This window comes from Rissa tridactyla, chromosome 14, assembly GCF_028500815.1.
Source record: "Rissa tridactyla isolate bRisTri1 chromosome 14, bRisTri1.patW.cur.20221130, whole genome shotgun sequence".
Classification (NCBI taxonomy): domain Eukaryota; kingdom Metazoa; phylum Chordata; class Aves; order Charadriiformes; family Laridae; genus Rissa; species Rissa tridactyla.
The window spans coordinates 5,401,573-5,424,852 of NC_071479.1; the positions used below are offsets into that span (position 1 = coordinate 5,401,573).

General features: G+C 43.5%; 1 protein-coding gene across 7 annotated transcripts in view; it reads left to right on the plus strand.

Moving 5' to 3' along the window:
- The window catches only part of GAPVD1 (GTPase activating protein and VPS9 domains 1), a 29,800-nt gene extending 13,795 nt beyond the window's left edge, over nt 1–16,005 (plus strand). For 5 of the 7 annotated variants that reach the window (XM_054220351.1, XM_054220344.1, XM_054220348.1 and 2 more), the window contains 19 exons: nt 79–208; nt 1,055–1,180; nt 2,022–2,195; nt 2,503–2,643; nt 3,246–3,380; nt 3,956–4,075; nt 4,552–4,629; nt 4,766–5,139; nt 5,682–5,769; nt 6,865–6,945; nt 7,602–7,724; nt 8,220–8,349; nt 8,744–8,853; nt 9,511–9,670; nt 10,161–10,348; nt 11,732–11,945; nt 12,513–12,585; nt 13,460–13,657; nt 14,377–16,005. In XM_054220351.1, coding sequence (XP_054076326.1) covers nt 79–208; nt 1,055–1,180; nt 2,022–2,195; nt 2,503–2,643; nt 3,246–3,380; nt 3,956–4,075; nt 4,552–4,629; nt 4,766–5,139; nt 5,682–5,769; nt 6,865–6,945; nt 7,602–7,724; nt 8,220–8,349; nt 8,744–8,853; nt 9,511–9,670; nt 10,161–10,348; nt 11,732–11,945; nt 12,513–12,585; nt 13,460–13,657; nt 14,377–14,517 — 2,784 coding nt within the window. In that variant the 3' untranslated portion in view covers nt 14,518–16,005. The remainder of the gene's footprint in view (nt 1–78; nt 209–1,054; nt 1,181–2,021; nt 2,196–2,502; nt 2,644–3,245; nt 3,381–3,955; nt 4,076–4,551; nt 4,630–4,765; nt 5,140–5,681; nt 5,770–6,864; nt 6,946–7,601; nt 7,725–8,219; nt 8,350–8,743; nt 8,854–9,510; nt 9,671–10,160; nt 10,349–11,731; nt 11,946–12,512; nt 12,586–13,459; nt 13,658–14,376) is intronic. The other 2 variants (XM_054220347.1, XM_054220346.1) reach the window with 2 other exon arrangements.
- Nucleotides 16,006–23,280: the final 7,275 nt, after the last annotated feature.

Sequence of the window (23,280 nt, forward strand, 5' to 3'; positions counted from 1 at the left end):
CAATGTTTTGTTTATTGTTCAATTATCTGAAAAATAGATTATTTTAAGGAAGTCTTGTTTCTTTTCCTGACTCTCCAGGTCTTAAATATGCAGCTTGCAGATGGCGGACAAGGAGATGTCCCTGTTGATGAAAACAAACTCCATGGTAAACCTGATAAAACCTTGCGCTTTTCCCTCTGCAGTGATAATCTGGAAGGAATATCTGAAGGTGAAGGGCTACTTAAGTCTTGAAGAAGTTTTGTCCCTTTTTTTTGTTTTTTTGCCTTAACTATAAAAGGAACATCTGTTAAATACAGCATATCATCTTTGCCGTTTTGAAGACTGCTACTTTACCCTGAGAGCCATTCAGAGAAAAGAAGTCTGGAGCTAAATGTTGACCTGCAAAGGCACAACTGAGCCTGAGAATTAGGAATTAAAAAAAAAAAGTGTATTTAGAAAGTGAAAAGAGGGATTATTTCTTTTTTTTAAACTTAAGTGCAGTACTAATTATTAAAATAGATTTACTTTTCATCATGTTTTAATAAGCTATTACATATCTCAGAATAGTTTCTGGACTCCGGACAACTCCTTTTTATGAACCTCAAACACAGTAAAGCGTTTATTTGTGGTATTGAAGAGGTTTGTACAGATCACTCAGCATGCATTTTGTACAACTTCCATAGTTTAGTTTTTGCTTTCTCACTCCTCAAAATAAGAAAAAAAATTCATGGACGAGTAAAGAAATTAATGGCGAAGACTTTATTGACTTTTTAGTTACAGTTAAGTATGGTAGTGGTGAGATTCCAGCCATTTCTGGTAGTGTATTTGTAGATTATTATAATTTGTATGGTACTGTAAGTGTCAGAAGTACGAATCACAGTGCGGGTTAAGTATCCCTAGAATAGCGCTCAAGAGTAGAGCAAATATACATTTAGTTCATCAATTCAGTATTTTATGTTGGAACTGCTACTTCATTTCTTCTCATCTTTCGAGTTAATTGTGTCTTGGATTGTTAATGCTGTATATTTAGGAACTGTTATTCAAATGAGATTTACAGTAAATTCTGTATTCACAGGTCCTTCAAATCGCTCCAACTCTGTGTCATCTTTGGATTTAGAAGGGGAGTCTGTGTCGGAGCTTGGCGCAGGCCCCTCCGGGAGCAACGGCGTCGAAGCTCTGCAGCTGTTAGAGCATGAACAAGGCAGGTGCAAATTCCCTAATACACACGCCTGAGGTGCTCTAGATGGCAAAGGCGAAGTTCTGTGGAAAAAGTTTGGAAAACCGACTAGTTCAGGAAAAAATAAGTTAAAGTTTTCCTTGTGCAACTACTCTTGCATTTATTTGTGGGTTTGTTGGTTGGGTGGCTTTTTCCTAGAAATATTTCTTGTAGTCCATTGTTAGGAAAAGCAAATTGCGTGGAATTTTGAGGCTTAAGTCCTTTATAGGAAACTGCTTGTAAAGTTTTGTTTGGTACCAAGCTTTTCCCTTCAGGGAACAGGGTGATCTGGATGGGAGTAGTCTTAAAGCATCTGGATAGCTTCCTGTTTAATATGTATTTGTGAAATGCTGGAAGGGTTGCCCAAAGGGGTTGTGGTGTCTCCAACCTTGGAGATAGCCAAAACGTGACTGGACGTGACCATGAGCGACCTGCTGTAACTGACCCTGTTTTGAGCAGGGGGTTTGGACTTGAATGACCCCTGGAGGCCTCAGCTTTTCTGTGATAAGTTCTTCTTGCAGGAATTGTATCAGTTTCTTGATAGTGCACTAAATTTTATTCACTTTGTCTGTTGATTTGGTCGATAGGTCACCAGGTGTAGTTGAAGATTTTTCTTGTTAGATTTCAAATATGCTTAAAAACTGCTTTCAGGCAGCATCTCTTGAATAGTTCTTTACAGGCCTTAGTTAAAACACCATCTTACCTGACAGAACTAGAGGATCGTTTTGTTTGGTGTTTTTTTCCTATAACGTGCTCTTGAATATTTTCAATCAGACGTAATTGGAGAAGCCTTTCAAAAAATTGAGAACTTTTTATTTTTACATAGCCACAACTCAGGATAATCTTGATGACAAGCTCCGTAAATTTGAAATCCGGGATATGATGGGGTTGACTGATGACAGAGATATATCAGAAACTGTGAGCGAAACTTGGAGTACAGATGTCTTGGGAAGCGACTTTGATCCAAATATTGATGAAGATCGTTTGCAAGAAATAGCAGGTAACTTGGTGGTATATCTGGTATGTTAATATGCTTCATGCTTGCTCTAAAATTGTGAGGCTGCAGAGCCCTCCTCCTCGCTTTCTAAATAGATGTGTTTTCATTGATTAAACTGGAGCTTTTCTGTAGCAGTATTTTGTGTGCATGACCTGTGTTATATTTGGTTGCTCATTTCTATTTTTTCAACATTGTCTTTCATGATATACTTTATTAAGGACACTTAAAATGTGTTCTTATTTTTCTCTCTTATTAGAGCTGTCTTCAGGAAGCCTATATCTAGCTATATGCTTCGGCTTTCCTTTTGCAGGTGCGGCTGCAGAGAACATGCTAGGCAGCTTGCTGTGTTTACCAGGTTCAGGATCCGTGTTGCTTGATCCCTGCACAGGTTCAACCATATCAGAAACCACAAGCGAGGCGTGGAGCGTGGAAGTATTACCAAGTGATTCAGGTCAGAATCATGCAGTTTTTGCTTATTCCTTTAGCATGAATCAAGACTCTTCCAGAGGCACATAGTGCGAAACAACACCCCTTCTCTTTCTTTGAGAAGTTATTATCCTAGGGTTAAGTTAGGGTTTGCGAATACTTCGAGTATTAAAAGGGCAAACTGTTCCTAGGCATAGAGGAGATGGAAAGCATTGAGAGAAACTTACTGTTACTTCAGAAATTCTTAAGGGCCAAAAAGGGAGAAAAGGGCTTGCAAAGCAAACTTCTGTTTGCCTTCCTTCCCTATGATGTTAACTAGGGCTGTCTAGGATCACAGTTTACTTTGGCTATAGTGAAGATTTGACTGTATACTATTGTCTCTAGGAAATACAATCCTTAAAACAGTAAAAACTTCTTAGAATGCCCGTGCAGATAGAGCACAGCTCTCTGTGCAGAGTCTTGCCTTCTGTATAGGAAGAAAACTCTTGCTGAAGTGGTTGAGTTAGCTTAGAACTTAAGGTACTAAATCAACACATACCCCCTGCCCTCTGTCTGTGAATATTAAGGGAGCATGGCATTGAGTAATGATACTTTTTCTCTCTACTGTTCATTGTCTCCCTTTTGTAGAGGCCCCAGACTTAAAACAAGAGGAAAGACTCCAAGAACTGGAAAGCTGTTCAGGGCTGGGTAGCACATCTGATGACACAGATGTAAGGGAGGTCAGTTCCCGACCCAGTACGCCAGGCCTCAGCGTTGTATCAGGTGCGTTTAATTGTCTCTGAAAGCATGCTGCTCTATTAGAACATTATCAGCATATGCTTTGCTGCACTTGCTTTAGTTATACATCATTTCACTCATAAAATAACTTTTTGTACTCATTTTGGAATTTTCAAAGCAGTACTTTGTTTATCTTACAGAAGAAATAAAAAAGGCAGCAGAGCATTGAATACTCTGGGCTACAATAGCAACGGTTAGCAGTGAAGTATTGACTTGGAAGAAACTCCTAACTTCCTTGCATTAGTTTTATTATCACAATTTTTTTTTTATTTAAGTAAATCAGCATATATCTACTTCAGTTCTACAAAGCATTTAACGGAGTGAAATGACTTTCTAATGCCCATTGGCAAAGTGCATTCATGGCTATGTTAAAACAGTTGAAGATGTAGAGCAGAAACAAAATGTTATTTTAGGAGTATAGCAATTCGTAATGTCTCTAGGTGCTACTGTGAGTTAAAATTTGATTATTGCAGTGTTCACCAAACATTTTAACAGCTTCAGGATTTTGCTTCCTTTTTCTGTGAAAGACTATTACAGATGCTTCTTTTGTTATGTGTAAGGTATTAGTGCAACATCTGAAGATATTCCTAATAAGATTGAGGATCTGAGGTCTGAATGTAGCTCTGATTTTGGGGGAAAAGATTCTGTGACAAGTCCTGACATGGATGAAACGGCCCATGGTAAGTAAGTTACTTACCTGTAAATGAGAATTAGAATCTGGTAACTGAAGTCTCACAAATGACGCTTGTAGAATCCTTAAATTTTACAGTTTCTCCCGATTTCAAAGCTCTTGCGGCTATGCTTAACATTTTCCTTGTTTGCTAGCACTGTATTTGTTTGACAGAGACTCCAGCAATTTATAGTACTAGAGCTTGAGTACTAGATCTAAAATCACCTTTTCCTAATTGGGTTTGATTACACTGACTGTCCTCTTCTGTTTTGGAATGGGTCCACTTCTTGAAATTTCCCCGCTTTTTGTGATGCAATTCTTTAATCATTTCAGCGTACTATGGAGATCTTTCCATATAAGAATACCTTTTAAAATATTTTGCAATAAAGTTTTGTAAACTTTTGTTACTGAGGGCTGTTTTTTCAATGTCCCTTGTGTTGTAGGTAATTCTTGGTACAACGCTAACTTTTTTTTTCTGTATTTCAGGAGCCAGTCAGTTGACATCTCCTCCTTCTCAGACAGATTCTTTGCTTGCATTGTTTGACCCTCTGTCCTCAAATGAGGGTGAGTTGTAAAGAATAAGCTTTTTTTTTTTTTTTTTTTTAAAATAGGCATTTTCAATGCTTCTGTGTTAGTACCAGTTAATTTGGAAGAATCTTAAAAGAAATGTGTGTGGCTTCTTTTACACTTATGACCGCAGGTGTATCAGCTGTAGTAAGGCCCAAAGTACACTATGCAAGACCCTCCCATCCACCACCGGATCCACCGATCTTGGAAGGAGCTATGGGAGGTAATGAGGCCCGATTGCCAAACTTTGGGTCTCACGCTTTAATTCCAACTGATTTAGAAGCATTCAAGCAGAGGCATTCTTATCCAGAGAGGCTAGTCCGCAGCAGGAGTTCAGATATAGTATCATCAGTCCGGAGACCTATGAGTGATCCTGGCTGGAACAGGCGTCCTGGTAATGAGGAGAGGGAGCTTCCTATGCCAACCACCAGCGCTGGAGCAGCCGTTCTCGTGGCCGCATCTCAGTCATCGTCTTCATCTCCCAGTAAAGACTCCTCTAGGGGAGAGGTAAGGGTTCTATTTATCTTTTTTTTTTTTTTTTTTTTTCCCCCCCCTAGCATGCCCACTTTAATTATGCATCTAGTGCCAGAAAGCTGGTATTAAATGTGTTTAGCCAAGAAATTACAATGTACCTTTGTTATCTTTAAAATGTTGGCCAATAATGTTTTGCAAGCTAAAGCTGCAGATGTTCAGAGTGCCTTAAATGAATCTGGATTCTCTTAAATTTACTGGATGAGCTTTACTTGATTTGGTGGGACTTCAGAAATAGATTTGTTTTAGTGTTGAAATTTAAAATGCTGCAGCATCCTGAAAAGTAATTTTCTTTGAAAAAGAAATAAGTAAAATCTAAGTTTCTTCATGTCTTTGGTTTTGCGTTTATAGGCTGTCCTCTTCAGGAGGGATATTTCTAACTTAATCCGCTATGGCTTTCTGTGCTCTGCTGTAGTTCTGTTTTTGCAGTCGATGTAGCATAAGTTGACATTGAGGAGAAATGTTGTCTTTACACTTGATGTGGTAAAAGCTCAAATGTAGACTGTGCCCTTCTACAGATTGAGGAGCGAAAAGACAGTGATGATGAGAAGTCTGACAGAAACAAGCCCTGGTGGAGGAAACGTTTTGTGTCTGCTATGCCCAAAGGTAGGATTGTCTCCGTCTGGTTTTGGTACTTCAGTAAGAGTGCACGCTGCCTTTATTACATCTTTAGTCACTTTTATGGAAAGTTTTTACAATTTCACTTTGAAAAGCTGACCAGACTGATGTAGATTTGTTACAGAGTAATAGCAGTCCTATTAATGTTGAGAAATAAAGCATACTTCTTTATAAAATTGCAAGTGTTGCAGTAAAGAGAGAATTTCTGAAATACAAAGTATGCACTACCTATAAAGAGGTGTGTGAGCTGAAAGGAGTTTGGTTAGGCATTGTGTTATCTGAATCATTCAGTAGCCTTGGAATCCTTATGTGAGGCTGGTCATTTCATAGTTGTATGCTATTAACTTAATTGCAGCTTCACTGAGGACTAGTCTTAATTCTCTACAGGTAGTAGTTGAAGGATATGGATAATTTAGGATATCTCCTGTAACATGGCGTGAGTGGAAATTAGACTTTGGCTATGTACAAAGTAAAGCTTGTTCAGGATAGCATTTGGCTTTTGTGCTGTGAATAATGACAACTGAGGATGGAACAATGTGTGTAATATTAGATATTCTTGCCTTTTTTTAAAACAGACTTTCAGTTAGAAAAGAACCAATGTAATCCTTGCAGACTCTGGGTGACTTCAGCTAATGTTATAGTATTTTAATACCACTTTGCTTTTCTGTTTCACAGTGTGCTCTTTTTGCATCTTGTCCCTGAACTTACTAGTGGGAATGAGTTGCCAGAAAAGATTCATGTCATTATGACCAATATTTGAGTTAGGACTATTGGCTGAACTAAAGTATAAATAAATATGTAAATAAAAATGGGAAGCTACCCGACTCCCTTGGCTAGTAATTGCCTAGAACGCATTGTAGCTGGAAGGCAAAACTGTTCTGCCTGGCTCCTGGTAACATGTCTGTTAAAGGTAGAACTTACTACGTACGATGACAGTACAGTTCTGCTCCATCCTATAGATAGGCTTGTGCTTTTATTGAAGTTTATTTGATGACAGACTTCTGCATTAGCCACTTTCTTAAAGTTTCTTCAGTCTGGCAATTATCTCAGAATAGTCTTTGATAGGGTACCTTGCCTTTTCAGCTCCTATTCCATTTAGAAAGAAAGAAAAACAAGAAAAAGACAAAGATGATATGGTGCCTGACAGATATGCAACACTTCAAGGTATGTGAATAGTATCATCACAGTAATTTTGTCTCATAACGTGCCCTCTAGAGCTCCAGAGTGCCCACCAGGTATCTCTTTACAGAAAGGTATATGCTGTTGTAGTTAATGTTCACAACTGGCTTTCTGAATAAGAAAGTGGATAAAGACTTCCTGCCTTGAAGACTGTTTTTAAATTGTCGTGCTTCTGTCAATACGTATAGTATTGGATTCTCCAATCAAATCTTCGTCCTTTTTTTTTTTTCTCTCATTATAAAGCCCATGACCTTATCATAGCTGAGCTGTAAGGATAGCTGCAGACACGTTCCTGTAATAATTACTTAAGTGCTAAATTAAACATGATTAGAATCTCAGTGTTTATTTTTCTGTTTGACTAATCATTTCTAGAACTCTTCAAATATACAAGAACCATTTGTGTGTACAGTATAAATATGCTAAGGATCTGGCTTTATTTGTTATCTTTCATTGTACTTCTTTTTTCTACCTTTGCTTCAGACTTTATAAATATATTTGAATTGTGGCTACATGGAACACAAGCAGCTAATTGTTTGATTTGTCTAACAACAGAGTCCAAATGCGTAGGTCTGAATTTTTGTATTTGCTTTCAGTTGTCACAATGCAAGGTTAACTCCTGTTGTTTTTCATGGTCTTTTCAGATGATCCCAGCCCAAGGCTCAGTGCGCAGGCGCAAGCTGCGGAGGACATTCTGGACAAATACAGGAATGCAATTAAGCGAACCAGTCCTAGTGAAGGAGCCATAGTAAACTATGACGGTGCAGGTAAGAACCTGGCTTTTGTAATCATCACCAACATATTTTCTCCTCCTTAAAGATAAAAACACTTCAGTATTCTAGACAAATGTTAGTACTAGCAGCTGAACAATGTGAGCTCTAAACCAGGAACACTTTGTCACATAATCTGGGAGACAGTCCCCCAGAGACTGGGAGTATCCCGGTCATCAGTATCGCCAAGGACAGCTCTTTCATATAGCCATTGAGGTGGTTGTTTGTTAATAGCCCATCTCTTACAGTTTTTTGTTTTGTTTTTTAATGGATACTGAAGAAGTATATTGCCTCCCAAAACTGATGCAATTTCTTCTTAGTGATTTGTAGAGTGTATTTTTTTAATATACTTTTTTCACTTATTCAGAACAAGTTGGTTTATTTGCTGTCTCTGTTCCCCCCAAACCTTAGAATAACAAGAAGAAAATAGAGAATATTAGTCTGACTCCTTCTGACTCCTCTCTGTGTAATGCTTTTTTTTCATTTCCGTAGAGGCTATGGGGGATGGTGAGAGTATGCACGACTCTCCACGTGATGAGGCTTTGCAAAACATGTCTGCAGATGATCTCCCAGACTCTGCAAGTCAAGTAGCACAGCCACAAAGTTCTGCTTTCTCCTATAGGTAAATACGTTTGCAGGTTTCATCTTATCCACAAAGTAGAATTCAAAGCTGAAGCCATGTGATTGGTTCCCACAAAAATCTTAATATGGATCAATTGTAAACTTTTACATGCTTTTAGTTTTAAGCATCTCAAACTGTCCTATTTCCACCGATGAAGGGGGGGATATTGTAACCTGAGAGGACAGAGCAGTTCAATGTTTAGGAAAATTCACTTGAAACTGATCTAGGTGCTCTGTCAAAAGAACAGATATTCTAAAGTCTTGACAACACTGGTGAATTAAAATTATGTTAAGTAATTTTTAGGCAGTATTTATAAAAAAAAAAAGTGAAGACTGCTTATTGAACAAGCAGGCCTTGCAGCACCTTTGTTAAGAAATTATTTTTCTTCCTTAAGGGATGCAAAGAAGAAATTGAGATTGGCTCTTTGTTCAGCAGATTCTGTGGCCTTCCCCATGTTGACACATTCAACAAGGAATGGCCTACCAGATCACACAGACCCGGAAGGTAAACATTCTTTATACATACAGATATTTTGTATTGTATGTATCACTTCTTTTTGCCTATTTCATGGCACTTGTACTGCCCCATTTGTGGTAACTTCTGTTTGGCGTAGATATAGAAGGCATAGACCGCCTTTTGTCCCCCAAAATATTTTCTTTCCCACTCCATAAACAAGCCTGCCAACTAAACCTAGTCTAATTTTTCTGTAATGAAGTGTCTCAGATAAAGTGCAGGCAGAGCCTGAAGCTGTAGAGTAGACTTCTGAAATACACATACTGTTGGGAATTGTGCTACAGTACTAACAGAGTAACTTGAATAATTTACTGAGTCTTTACATTGACTTAATATATATGTCTTGTGTTTACACCTCTCCATTTATTCTAGGCTTATTTGCAGACAGGTGAGTTTGTCACCGTATCTGGTCCTCTTCATGTTTCAGAATGGTTCTAAATACTAAATAAGATAGTGATATGAAAACTTAGCCCTTGATATCTGGAAAATTCAAAAAGACTCACTAAATTGTTCTTAAAAGAACATTTATTGCCTAATGTACAGAAGTTTGGTTTTAAACTGTTTCATGTTTCCCGTATTCAAAAACAGTTTTATTTTCATCATGTCTACATTTCTTTTCCTTAATAGTTTTCCTTTGTTCTTTATTAGATAATGAAATTGTGTGCTTCTTGAAAGTTCAGCTAGCTGAAGCTATTAACCTCCAAGACAAGAACTTGATGGCCCAGCTGCAAGAGACAATGCGATGCGTAAGCCGCTTTGATAACAGGACCTGTCGAAAGCTGCTGGCATCTATTGCAGAGGACTATAGGTAGTTTGTTCAGTATCTTATTATTAATGGCTTTCCAAATGCATGTATTTATTCACTAGCAGATTGGGGAGAACCCTTTTGATTTAAATTGTACTTTACCAGATCAGGTTATTACATCTCTGCTTTCCCACAAAATGATGGAATTGTCTCACCTATCTGTGAATGTCTCAAAAAAGCTTGGACGTCAAGTCAGTCCAGATGGTACTAAACTCAGGTTAATCAATTTGTGGCTAATGTTCAGCTCTAACACACAAGAGACACTGTTTGGAATTTGCCTTAGTCTTGCATTCTGGAGTGCTGCAAGGGCAGTGAATTCAGTCTGAGAAATCAGTATAAGACGGAATTTCCTATTTCAGGTGTTACCTTTGTTTTAAAAACAACAGGTTGAAGATTCCTCTTGCACTACAACTTAACAGTTTATAAAGCTATTAGCCTCTATGTTTATTATGAATCTAACATAAAGCATAACGTAGAGCACACTTTGTTTTAGGAAAAGAGCTCCATATATTGCTTATTTAACTCGATGTCGCCAAGGCCTACAAACGACACAAGCGCACTTGGAAAGGCTGCTGCAAAGAGTTCTGCGAGATAAAGAAGTGGCCAACAGATACTTCACGACAGTATGTGTGAGGTTACTGCTAGAGAGCAAAGAAAAGAAAATAAGGGAGTTTATTCAAGGTAAGATTAATGCAGGCTGTGCAATGTTTATATTCCTTTACTCCATGTTTAGATGCTGGCTCGGGTTAACGTTTTAAAATACAACTTCTGATCTGAGGAATGGGTTCCTAAAACCATTTTCATTCCAGCTGGTGAATTAATGGCTCAGATAGACAGATTACTGTGACTTAACAGTATGTTGTGGCAGCTAAGCCATGGTAACAGTTTGCATTTTTCATAGGCTAAGAGAATGAAGGTAATTTGACCTCACTTGGCCTAAAAAGTTATGCTAAATCATATTATCTAGCATCTGTCCAGTGGAAGAACCATGAATACTATTAATTATTGTACATCTATTGATAAATGATAAATTAAGTTGCAGCATTCAGTCCTCAGTACAGAATCTGTGGTTGTATCTTGGAAGATATGGGGAATAGTAATAGTATGAATCAAATGAATCAAAGATTCAAAAATATCATAGTATAAGGGGTATCAGCACCAGGAAGACAACTCTCTCAAAACAGAATCACTTAAAACAAACTATTTCTATGTTCTCTATGCACACACCTGACTTAATGAAGTACATAAGAAATTTGGACTCAGTTCCTGCTCCTGGAGCATATAGTGCTGTGTGTTAAATGTGCCTGAATAGGCTGGAATTAATATGAGAACTTACATCTACTGGGATTAAAGTTCTGGTAATAAGATTCAGTGACCCAGGAAGGAGTTAAAGCTCTTTCATTGGACAGAAAGGAGACAGCTATTTCTGGATAATCTAAAAGAGAAATTGGCAACAGTGGTGTTTCGGCTGCTGGCAGATGTGAGTGGCAGTTGTCTTCTGGTGCAGAGTGCTATAAATATGAAGCCGATGAATGGCCAGTGATTTGGTCATGCTGGATTAACTTGGCTGCATCACTCATTCTGTATTTTGTAGATAAATATGAATGTTGCAACTATGCATGCTTAATCAAGGTAGGAGTAGGAAATGGTACACATGGATTTTCTTCATATTTTCCCTTGCCCCCTGCTTTTCAGTGTCTAATAACTTTGTGTGCACTGGTTCCTACCAGTGTTCTAGTGATTGTTATGGGTGTTATCTCTGTGGGTGGCTGGAAAGAAGGCACAAGAACTGGTACTGCAGCGGAAGTGATTAACAGAGTATCAAGTAGAGTATTTTAGCCATATGCTTTACTAAATGTGTTCTTTATGCTTTTCCTTTAATTCTCCGTTTATTTCAAGTGTTCCTGCTTGTATTTCCTTTACCGGGACGTGGGCAAAACAGAGCGTCAGTGCTGCCTGGCCAGGAGTCTGAAGTATATTCTGCATTCTTCTTTCCCGAAAAAACTATCAGAAATGATATTTTTTACTTAACAGAATGTTCTCTCTCTTTTTACTTTTTATCAGATTTCCAGAAACTCACAGCAGCAGATGATAAAACAGCTCAAGTTGAGGATTTTCTTCAGTTTTTATATGGGGCTATGGCTCAGGATGCCATATGGCAGAATGCCAGTGAAGAACAGCTTCAGGATGCACAATTAGCTATAGAACGCAGCGTGATGAATCGTATTTTCAAACTCGCATTCTACCCTAATCAGGATGGAGATATTTTGCGTGACCAGTAAGTTAATGTAATTTGAAGTACCTGGTTTCTCTTTTGCAGTTGGTGCAGATGGAAGCTGTGCAGTCTTCCTCTGTCAGACTTAAGTCAACCATGCCATACAAACTCATGTTTTCTTTCAGAACCTTTTGTAAAAGAACAAGGAAGTGCTTTAGCATCGTGTGCAAAAGTTTGCGTTTGCATCAAACTCCTAGAACAGAATTGTAAAAGTAATGACTTGGGATACAGACTTCCAGATCTGCAAGTGTGTATGCTGAGAGAATGATCAAAATCTGCTTCAGGACTCATTACTTCCATTTTTCCATGCATTTGGGGTCTTTGGTTTTTGTGTTTTAGAACATATGCTGTTTGAATGCCCTACCGGCTGTGTGGTTGTACTCAATTGTATGGCAAAATCCTCTGCGTCTCTTACCGACCTAGTGTCCGTCAGCTGCAGGGCTATCATGACTATATGCATTCCTGAAGATCTCTCTTGTAGTACCAAACGTAAAGCTGGTGGGAAACCCCAGGGCGCTACTGGCTGGCTGCTGCTTCCTTTTCACTCATGTTTTTTGGGTTTGTTTTCAGGGTCCTTCATGAGCACATACAGAGGTTATCTAAAGTAGTGACTGCAAACCACAAAGCGCTTCAGATACCTGAGGTAACAACTTCTCCTTTCCTTCACTTCCACATGTGTGTCGGGGCGCTTGGGTTTGATTGTGTTTGGGGTGGGGAGAGGGTTGTTTTGTTTTGCACTTGGAAGCATTGCTTTTCTATCTGTGACAGCTGAAATACCCTGCAGGAAAATCATGCTGTACCCAAGCTTTGGTGTCTTCCACTGACTGATCCTTCCAAATACATCTTTTTTCTGCTTTGACACCTCTGTCCGGATAGTAAGATTTAAGAGCTAATACTACACTGCACTGAGATGCAGTAACTTCGTGATAATTTGCTTCAAAAGTTAAGATTTGAATCCTTTTTGCTTCTAATGGGATTTGTATGTCATGGCTGTGGTTTACAGCTATCATCTTTCAGAACTAGCCAGAATTAATGGAACCTTTACAGGTCTGTGAATTTGCCCAGTGCTTTCACTTTTCTCATGGTTAACTGGAAAACTAAAAGCAGGTTGGTAAGCTTAAGAAGTCTGTCAGAGGCTGGATGTTTGCAGCTTTTCTAGTTCTCAGCTTATTTGAACTTATTACTCGAAGTGGTCAGAGTTCATAAAGCTGCTGATACGGAAGACAGAGACCTACAGCTCTGCCTTCACTTGAAACAGTGTGCTGGAGAAGTCAGGAAGAAGCACGGGCTAATTATATTAGTTGCACACAGAGTGCTGGCTCCTTGTAGTTTTTTATTATAACACAGCAGGAAGCCACCTTCGTTGTGAGTGTAATGTAACCATCTTGACTTAAAGCTTCCCATTTCTCCAGGGTCTTGCTCCTGCCTGCAAGTCTCTGGTACTTTAGATCCTCTGTGGTGCACAGTAGTAGCTTGGACAAACAAGAACTGGCAGCATTGTGGGGTTTTTTTCCTAGGTATATCTCCGGGAGGCACCATGGCCATCTGCACAGTCTGAAATCCGCACAATAAGCGCTTATAAAACCCCTCGAGACAAAGTACAGTGTATCCTGCGAATGTGTTCAACCATCATGAACCTGCTTAGTTTGGCAAATGAAGATTCAGTACCCGGGGCAGATGATTTTGTTCCTGTTCTGGTCTTTGTCCTTATAAAGGTGAGTTCTTTTGCAAAGATCACATACCCCAGCTAATTTTTGTAATAAACAAACACATTTTAGGAAGAAAAATAATGCATTTGGGTAACTGGGTGCATGCAAAACTCAAAACCAGATCTAATTCAGCAGGCTTCAATAGAAACATCAGAAATGGGGTCACAATTACGGTTTTTGAATCCAAACAAACTTCGCATTTGGAACCAAGGAAATAGGGGTGCAAGTGTTGTGTGTGTGGAGTGGGGTCTTTTCGAGGTGTGTCCACCAGCATCTGTCATCTGTGCCTGCTTAGTGATGTCCTCTTTCAGGACCAAGATCTACACGAGGACTGACTTGCATTGTGTTGCTGTCCTTTCTTGACATACGAGTGTCTGGAGAATGGTCTGTCATGTATGAGACGCTAAAACAATGGGATTTTCTACATGTTGAAGTCCTTGATGACTTTTACAGATTCTGCCGGTGTTACCCCTCTTTCTGTTGGCCTGATAGTCATTTTTCCTTGCTGGAAAAATGCTCCTTTCATCAAATCTGATGCCTTCGGCATGCGTGAAATGGGGGTGGTCTGGATAGAGTCCCTACCCTACAGAAGGTTACATAGTCATGTATAAGGGATGTGAGAGGATCACTGCACGAATAGAATGGTATTTCTGCTCTGTATCTTGTAATGTTTTCTCTAGCTTTGCAAACAAGCTGTGAGTATCTCTTTTTTCTTTAACCCTCAGGCAAATCCACCTTGCTTGCTGTCCACTGTTCAGTACATTAGTAGTTTCTATGCCAACTGTTTATCTGGAGAAGAATCGTACTGGTGGATGCAGTTCACAGCAGCAGTTGAATTCATTAAAACTATTGATGATCGCAAGTAACTCGAACAGCACACGTATGGGCAGACTGTTAGCAGAAGAAGAGTATATAAGAATGTACAACAGCTGCAAAAGCTGAAGAAGAGACTTTCCTTGTATAATACTGTACAGAATTGAGGCGTTTTAAAACACACCTTTACTAATCAAATTAATTTAACAGATTTTCCTCTTCTCTTTTGGTTGCGTTTTTCTCCCCTATAGATACTGGCACTGCAAAAGGGACCACAGTTTTCAGGTATTTTGGAATTTCAAAACACACGGAAAATTCTTCATGCTTTTTGCACCACCCCTCTTCCTGAATTCTTACTCACGTGAATAATTCACTTCATTTAATTTCTAATAGAAAACTGAAACAAGAAGAATCAGGGCAACCACTTATATACTTTCTAGCTTAATACACCTTTTATTAATAAAACACCAGCCACACCGAAAGTTTGTAGTAGCTGACATTAGTTATCAATTATATTTCACCTAAATTTAAAATCTGGGAGGACAGTGTAAATATTATATAACTATATTTAATGCATTGCAATTATCTTTGGACTCATTATCCTTTGAATAAACAAGCAAAAGCCTCTCTGACCTCTAACAGGTTGTGACATACTGTGTTTTGGTAATGAAAGGACGTCCTCGAAAGGCTAAGATTAAAAAGGGCAAACTGAACTATTTATTAAAATGTAATTAAGATTACTGAAATTTCTAAAACTGGAATTTATAATAGACAGGGCTTATTAGTTAGCTAAACACTTTTTGGCTAGGGCATTATAGGGTGTTATAAAGGTTTGGGTATATAGAGGAGAGGGACTGTAAGTTACAATAGATAAGTCTAATATAAAAAAGGAGAAATAAAATACCTTACTGTAATATTTTTTCTGAAATATTGTGTATACTGTACAAACCCCAAACAGAGATCCTTAACAGAACCTTGGACTGTAATATATATTTTGATTAGTGACATTAAATACATATGCCAGGGGTTTCAGTGAATGTTTTTACTAAATGTTCTTCGTGTTGTCTGCTATGCAGCAGTGCAAGTTTTACTGTTCATATAAAATGTTTTAAAATATAACACTGTTCTTTATGAAACATATCATGACATCAGTTCAGGGTGTTTTATAGATTTCTCACCCCACCTTCCCCTTAAACTGACAATTATCAATTTAAAGAAGTTTTTATGCGCAACACCACATGGATTTTTCATGAGTGAAATGGTCTGAGCGATGGCCAGTGGTTGCTATCTGTATAGAAGCACTTGCTGTTCTTTTTTACCTAGAATTACAGTGAAAAAGAACAGCGAGCGTTTAACTTTTTCATGTCAGTATTATTTCTTGCTCTTCCCAGAGTATTCTTTGCACTTCTGACAGAGGGATGTGTTAGGATTTAGTGTCTGTGAGTAGTAAAGAAAACAAAGTCTTTCTCATATTCTTTTCAAAATATGATTGATTTTTTTTGTGTGCGTGCATTTTGATAATTAAAACCTGTAAGCAACGAGTACTTGGGAAAATCATTTGGCTAATGGAAATTAGAGCAATCGATGTGAAGTATCAAGTGCTTGATTTGGCTGTGCTACTTTTCAAGGCATAATTAAAGAAACTTACTTTCTAGGACTCTAATATGTAATTCAGTATAGCGTTTTTGCCAAACTAATCACAGGTGAGAGGGTGGGACGGTAACTTTTTTCTTGTATTTATAGTCTTTCTCCTCTATTAGAGACTTGATTGTGTGGAGGAGCAATACTCAGTAGAAACAAAATTCTTCTGATCTGCCTTACTGTGGTAACTCAGTCCGTGTAACATTGCAATATTCTAGTTATTTAGCCTTGATGGGGTTTGGTGCTGAACACGTAACTTAATATTGCAAGCACAGCCCTGACCAATAACACTCAGCAGCGAAGCACAAATATGCCCTTGAAGATATGGCCAGATCATATCTAAAAGCAATATAAATTTATTTATATTGAAGTGTCCTGTAATACTTAATTATTACTTGAATATCTGAGATGTTCAGACTGATCTATGAACATTCTTTTCGTCCTGCAGTTTGGGTTTTAGTCGAGGAGAGTATTTGTACAACCCTTAAAGAAGGCACAAAGCCACTAAAGTTGGTGATGACCCTGCGCGTTGCTTCTGTTTGCAGATTGGCGAGCGGGATTTGATCAGCACCGTCAGGTCTTTCAGCTTTGCTCTCCTTCGTGGAAGGGGCAGGAGCCGTTCCCTTCACAATTTATATCATTCTGTTTTCCTGCGTAGAAAAATACTTCAAGGAACTGGAGTCTTTTTTTCTGTAATTGTTATTTCGTTATTTTAAACCCAGTAAGTGTTTCAATGAGCCCCAGGTGAGCCGAGAGCCTTCATAGCAAGGTGGTCCTTTGCTTCTTTTTTCCAACCTACTCTGAAAGTCCTTTATATAGTCTTGATAGGTGTAGCTAGAGAATTAGACTTTCCAAAGAATTAAAAACCTCCATGTAATGTCCTCTTACTATTTTCCCCTGGTGTCCCGTAACGTTTTGTTTTAAACTGGTAAATTACATGTATAGGAAGTGATGTCGTTAGGTTTTGGTGTGCAATAGTAAAGGTGGAAGGACAGTGCATAAAGGACCAAAAGTAACAGAACTGTTGCCAAAAGGTGCCAGCCAACCATGTACCTGTTGCTGTAAACTTGGTGCTTTCTGTTAATTAAATTACTTCAACCACTGAAGGATGAACGGAAGGTTTTGGGGGAAGGGGGGGGGAGAGGGCGCTGGTGGCAGGCTGCAGTCAGGGGCTGGGGCGGGCGCTGGGCGGTGGCTGGCTGGAGCAAACGCCGAGTGCCCCTGCGTGCCTGCCGGCGTGGCTGTGCCCGGCGTGGCTGTGCCCGGCGTGGCTGTGCCCGGCGGTCTCACAGAGGCGGGGTGTTCTGGTTTTGGGTCGAGGAGTGAAAGGGAAGGGCTGGTTTTTCATCCCTAGGAGATGCCTTTTTGCTCCTAACCCTAAATGAGATTTCTCTTTAAAGCTTTTTTTTTTTTTTTTTTAATCCTCTTTAAAGAGAATTGGAACACGGATGGCCTGTTAAGTATTTGAGTTTAAAAGTTTTTGTTTTGAAGACCTTATACTACCAAATGCTGAATGTAACTGCCATAAATTTCAGGAAAAAAAGCCACGAACATGATCCTGTTTCCTGTAGGTGAGTTTTTGGTGAGCACAGTGTTGGTTCGTATTGCTTGAAACCGTTCGTGTTCTGTTAAGCCAAATTCTCGCAGAAGTTTGAGATCTCACTGCCGTGCTAATGCTGAGTGGGGTGTGGAGGCGGGGTTAGGGCCAAGAGGAGCAGCGGGAGGAGGCAACCCCTTCAGCGGCAAAGCTTCGGGCAAGGGGAGCGTGTGTTTGGCACGAGCGTCACTTGTGTGGCCGTGCTGCGGTGCAGCCTGCGGCTGGCAGCGTGACGGGAGAGCTGGAGCAGCAGGAGAGCAGTGGACAAGGAGGGGGAAGGATACTCTTACTTGGGTAACAGCTGGTGACCTGGTTGAGCCTGTACTACTTGAGAATTAATCTCTGCTGAGTTAGTAGTGTGTGTTCTGTACCTTTTAATTGTGCTTTACCTCTATTTAAAAGCTTTGTACTGCCTCTCCTCTTTGAAACTGGTAAAGCCTTTATAAATCTAAATTAATGAGCTTGCACAATCTTGTATACAGGAAACCCATCTTGTCTCTAACGTGATTATTAATGTATTATTCTGTAAAAACTGATTAAAAGGAGAGCAGTTTAACCGCCTGGGTTTCGTGTTTCCGCCTTGTTCCCGTGCGATCAGCAGTTGTGCTGGAGATGGCATTGCGAGCGTGAACAACTTACCACTAACTCCGCGTGGTTTCCCTCCCGCCTCCCGTCGTGTGTCCTCGGACCTTTTTCCACGCGCGCACCGACAGCTCGCGGGGGGTGACAGTGGCAAAAAAGAAGCAAGATCCGGTTAAGGGGAGAGGCTGCGCCGCTGAGTTGGCTGCTTAACGCAGAGCTTTTCAGGTGTTTATTTTTGCAATCGCGCAGCTTGGCGCTTGTAGGAGCTTGAGAGAAGAGAACAGCTACCTGCTGTCAGGGCGCCGTAAGGTTGCTCACCTGGGGACAGCCGCCCCGCCAGCCTCCCATCCTTGCTGCGTGCTGCTTGATGCCTTGGCTGGAGCGCTCGAGTCCGAAAGTACTTTGGTTCAGTCATTTTATTAAGAAAGGTTCACACCAGCTACACGACAGCAAGATCTCGGTGGCTGCCGCGCATCCGCCCCGGTCCCGCCGCTTCGCCCATCCGCCCCGTTCGGGGCGGATGGGCGAAGCGGCGGGACCGGGGCGGATGCGCGGCAGCGATGCGGTGCTGCCGTGATCTCGATCCCCGCAGTGTTATTGACCTTGATTCTCTCTCATTTGCATCCAGCATTTTTCATCCTCTGGAATATGGTGTTTGGGGACCTTTCCATCATTAAGTGGATTTACAGCAATTTCCTTATGTGTTTTCTCCAAGGGATTCTGTTATGAGAGGCACATTAAATCTCCATTAATACCTCATTATCCGACTGATAAGATTACCATGATAATGAGGCAGAAATTCTAATTGTTTCAGTTCTTATTGTGCCTTTCATTAAATCATATACCTGGAAGTTGCTGGCGGAGAGGGGAGCTCCTCGGGAGGTGAATCTGTCCCCCTGCACCCCACTCCTATCCCCCGGTGCTCGAGGGATGTCGGGGGGTGCTGGCCTTTCCTCCTGCGCCTCCTGCCATGGCCTCCTCTGTGGCCATGCTGCCAGGGGCCCCGGGGCCTTTGCTAACCTGTGCCGGGGAGCATGTTTTTTGGGGAGAGCATGTTTTTCGTGGCCCCGTGCCGTGGTTTTACACAGCCGCTGGCTCCTGAGGGCATTTAAGCGCAGGGGTGTGCAGCCTCCTTCGGAGCTGTTACAGCCCATCAGGTCAATGATCCATGAACTAAAAAGTCTCTAAGCAGGAGCAATTATTGTCTATCATGTGTCAAAGGCACCCGTATTGACCCCGATAGATGGAGCCATTATGGCCTGTTGAGTCAACGATCCATGAACGGGGAGTCCCTGGGAGCAGAGGTCTCGACATGGCATGCAGCACCAACACCTCCCTCCTGTCCCTCGCCCAGGGGCTGGAGTGATGTGTGGGGTGCTGGGGCAGGGTTGGGTGTGGGGTGCGGAGGCAGCTTCTTGCCCTCATCACCCCGTGGGAGCCGCGGGCAGCCTGGAGCCAGCGCACCGCAGTTCCCCAGGGGATGGTCCATGTCCACACGGGCCCCCCGGCTCCTGCTCCCCCAGCATGACCTGGGCTCTGGCTCCGGGAGGGGAGACACCTCTGTGGGGCCATGTTGGTCGCACGCTGCTGGTGAGAAGAGCCCCTGCCTTGTCCTGGCCGAGAGCGCACAGCCGACCTCACCGGGAAATGCCATGGGGGCTCCGCTTGGCACCAGGTATGGTGGGGCTGAGCCATCCCTGTGAGCAGCTCAGTTCCTCAGGCTCAGCTTATGGCCGGGTAGCAGAGCCCACACTGGATGGCACCTCTCGCCCCACCAGGCCGAGGACCATGGTCTCCCTGCTTTCGGCACAGCGGTGGCATTGGGCGCGGAGCCGGGGCACAGGCAGCGCTGTGCTGCCCTGAGGGGAGATGGAGCCGGGGCCCAGGATCTGCAGCAGAGAATAACGTTATCCTGCACAAGTGGACTTCGTTAGGCTCCTCCTGCGCTAACGAGGCAATGTCTCCATAGTAACTGGCACATTTGGAGGGCAGGAGGCGCAGGGGGACAGGAGACAAAGCCTGCGCGGGAGCCGCAGGCAGGCCAGGCAGCAGAGCCCACGGTGACCCCCTGGCACGCGGTGCTGCTCGGCCAGAGCACGGTGATGCCTCCTCAGCCCCGTGGTGCCTGCGCTGGACCCACTCTGCTGCTCTGCGAGGAGCCGGGTATGGCCTGCCATGGCGGTGACCCCAGCACTCTCCCGGCCGGGGGTGGCAGTGGGTCCGGGCCGCGCGGTTCGGCGGTGCGACAGCAGCTGGGCCGGGCAGGTGCGTGGTGGGCGATGGGTGCCCTGCCCTGCCCTGCCCATCGCTGCCCACCACTGCCAGCTCTGCCGGCAGCGCGGCCACTTAACCACATCGCCAGCAGAGTCATTGGGCTGGGGTTAATCAACATTCATTCATGTTTCCAAGTGTAAATTGAGCATTTGTTTAATTATGTGTAAGTAGCAATACATTCTGGCCATTATCTAAATCACTATTTTATTTCCTGGATGTGGTTTCATAATGCTGGGTTTGTGCTCCAGCCTCTGCATCATTAACAGAGAAGAGTTAATGAATATAAAAGCGTAAAGGCTAATTACACTTTAATTTACAATCATGGTCTCATTTTGGGACCACATGAAATCTGTTTTGAAAACAATTAAAAAAAAAAAAAAGCCCAGTGAAGGTCTGGTGAGTAGAAGGGTTTTGGCAGGAAGTGCATGGTGCCGGCGGCCGCCAGGCCGGTTGCAGCGCGGCCACTCGCTGCTGGCGGGACTGGGGCCACCCGCAGCTCCCGGGAGGCCAGTGGGTCCCTTGCTGTCCCTGCGGCCGCGGCCCCGTGGGGTGACGGGGCTGGCAGCGGGACCTTGGCGGGGCCGGCGCTGCCGCGGTGATGGTGCTGAGGGATGTAAATTGGAGCCCGAGCAGAGAGCACAGTTCACCTGAAGGAGACAAAGATTTATTGGGCTGCAGATGTTGAAAGCAAAATTCAGCAAGACTGCTGACTCGAGCACTTTGCGATATTTACAATTACTGGGGATCTAATAGCGTGCTTTCCAGCGAGCGGGACTGGGCGGGAGCAGGTAGTGGTGCCCGGTCATTGCAGGGGGACGCTGTCTGAAATCGAAGCTCACGACAGGAGAGGTGACAGCGAGCAGTTTAAGAGGAAGGAGGGATTTCGGTGCTGAGGTGTCGGCTGGGCGCTGCCGGCGCGGTGGGGGAGCAGGGCCCAGGGGTGCAGGGCTGGAGCACGCGGCTCGTGTACTGGTGTGCATGTGTGTGCACATGCCTGTGTGCTCCTGGGCTTGCGATGGGCAAAGCTCTGTTTGTATTTCCTTTATTGTTCTGATTCCCTCAAAAATGAAATAAAAGCCGAGTGCTGACTGCAGGAGGGAGCGGTGGCCTCGGAGCGAGAGGCTCATTCTCTCCGCTGGGCTGGCTGCCTGCAGCCGGCAGAGGAAATAAATCTCCCTGAGAAAACCACTTTGCTCACACAATTTCAATCCAGCAGGGCATAGTGGCATCACTCACTTCTTGTTTTATTTAGCTGATAATCTTTTATTGGGCCAGTCGGGCCCTGTGGAAGCGCAATGCCTTTACCGGGCTGCCATGGGCGCTGGCAGCCGGGAGCTCGCCGAGCCGCAGCGGCTCCCGTGGGCAGCCGGGAGGGCAGCAATGCCGGGTGGTGACTCCCCTGCTGGGGGCTCAGCTCAGGCAGCGCTGCTGCCGTGCTGGGATGTGTCCCCTGGGCAGGTGGATCCCCCAAACTGCCGCCCTGCAGAAGCACCGAAGGGCCCCGCAGTTTTGCTCCCACACCCATGGTGGAGGACAGGACGTGTCCTTCTGCTGGCCAGGTGTCTCTGAAGGTGGCTCAGGGCCATCTGCTCAGCGGGATTTAGAGGACTCAGCACTTGTGGTGGCCCCAGGAACTCCGCAAATGCCTTTCCTGGTGATGGATGTGCTGAGCCTGGGACGGGGGAGGCTCCTCCAGCAGCGTGCACTGTCACTGGGCGCCACTCACCCTCGCCAGGGCCATGGGCACCAGGGCTCTGCCATCCCCTCAAATCCCTGTGGAGTCCACGCATCCAGTGGTGCAAGCACATCCCCGCTCTGCTGCAGGCACCTGGGAGCATCTCACCTTTCTGCCCCCTTCCCGTGCTAATGCAAGCGCGGTGCCACAGCCGAAACCTTGCGTGTCCCTCAGACAGGTTTGTCATCCGGCTTGTCACTGAGCAGCAAGGCCATGTCAGTAATGAACACATCCAGCAGGCTGAGTGCCTGCAGTCGCTAATTGAAAGCATTCACAATTGGGAATTAATGTGGGTTAGGCACACTCCCTGCACTAATAGAGATTTGCCTTTCAAAAATCCACGTCTGCTAAAGGCAGCAGAGGAAAAGCAGCCACGGTGTCCTGCCCTGTGCTGGGGGGTGGCCGGCGGCACCAGGGCCACACGGGTCCCTGCAGCACCGCTGCCCCCCCAGCCATCGCTCTGTCCCTGGAGCTGCATCCCGAGTTTAGGGTGACTGAGTCCTCGTGGCTCCTCGGGCAGCAGCAGCCCGGATGGCTCGGGGCGTGTCGGTGTGGCACACGAGGCCTTGCACCGGCATGTGCTGTCCTCTCCATCTCCCCGAAAGCTCACTTATGTCCTGTTTGTGCGTATTCAGATGATGTGCAGAAACAGTGCGTGAGAGCGGCCCCGAGTGACGTCCGGCTGTGCCGTGCCTGTCCCGTGAGTGCCGGTGTGGCTCAGGGTGCCATGAACCCCCCCCCACGGCTCCAGCAGAAGTGTCTGCTGCTCTTCCCAGTGCAGGGCTGACGCGAAGGCTCGTGGCTTGTGCACAAGCCTTTGCAGCAGCACCAGTGATCTCACAGAGACTCAGTGGGGGCTGTGGGGAGGGTGGCTGAGCCCTGACCTCCCATCACCACCGTTGCATCCCCGTGGGACCACAGAGACCCGCTGTCTGCTGTGGCACAAGCAGCTGAGGTTTGGCTGAGGCCAACCCAGACGCGTTCACA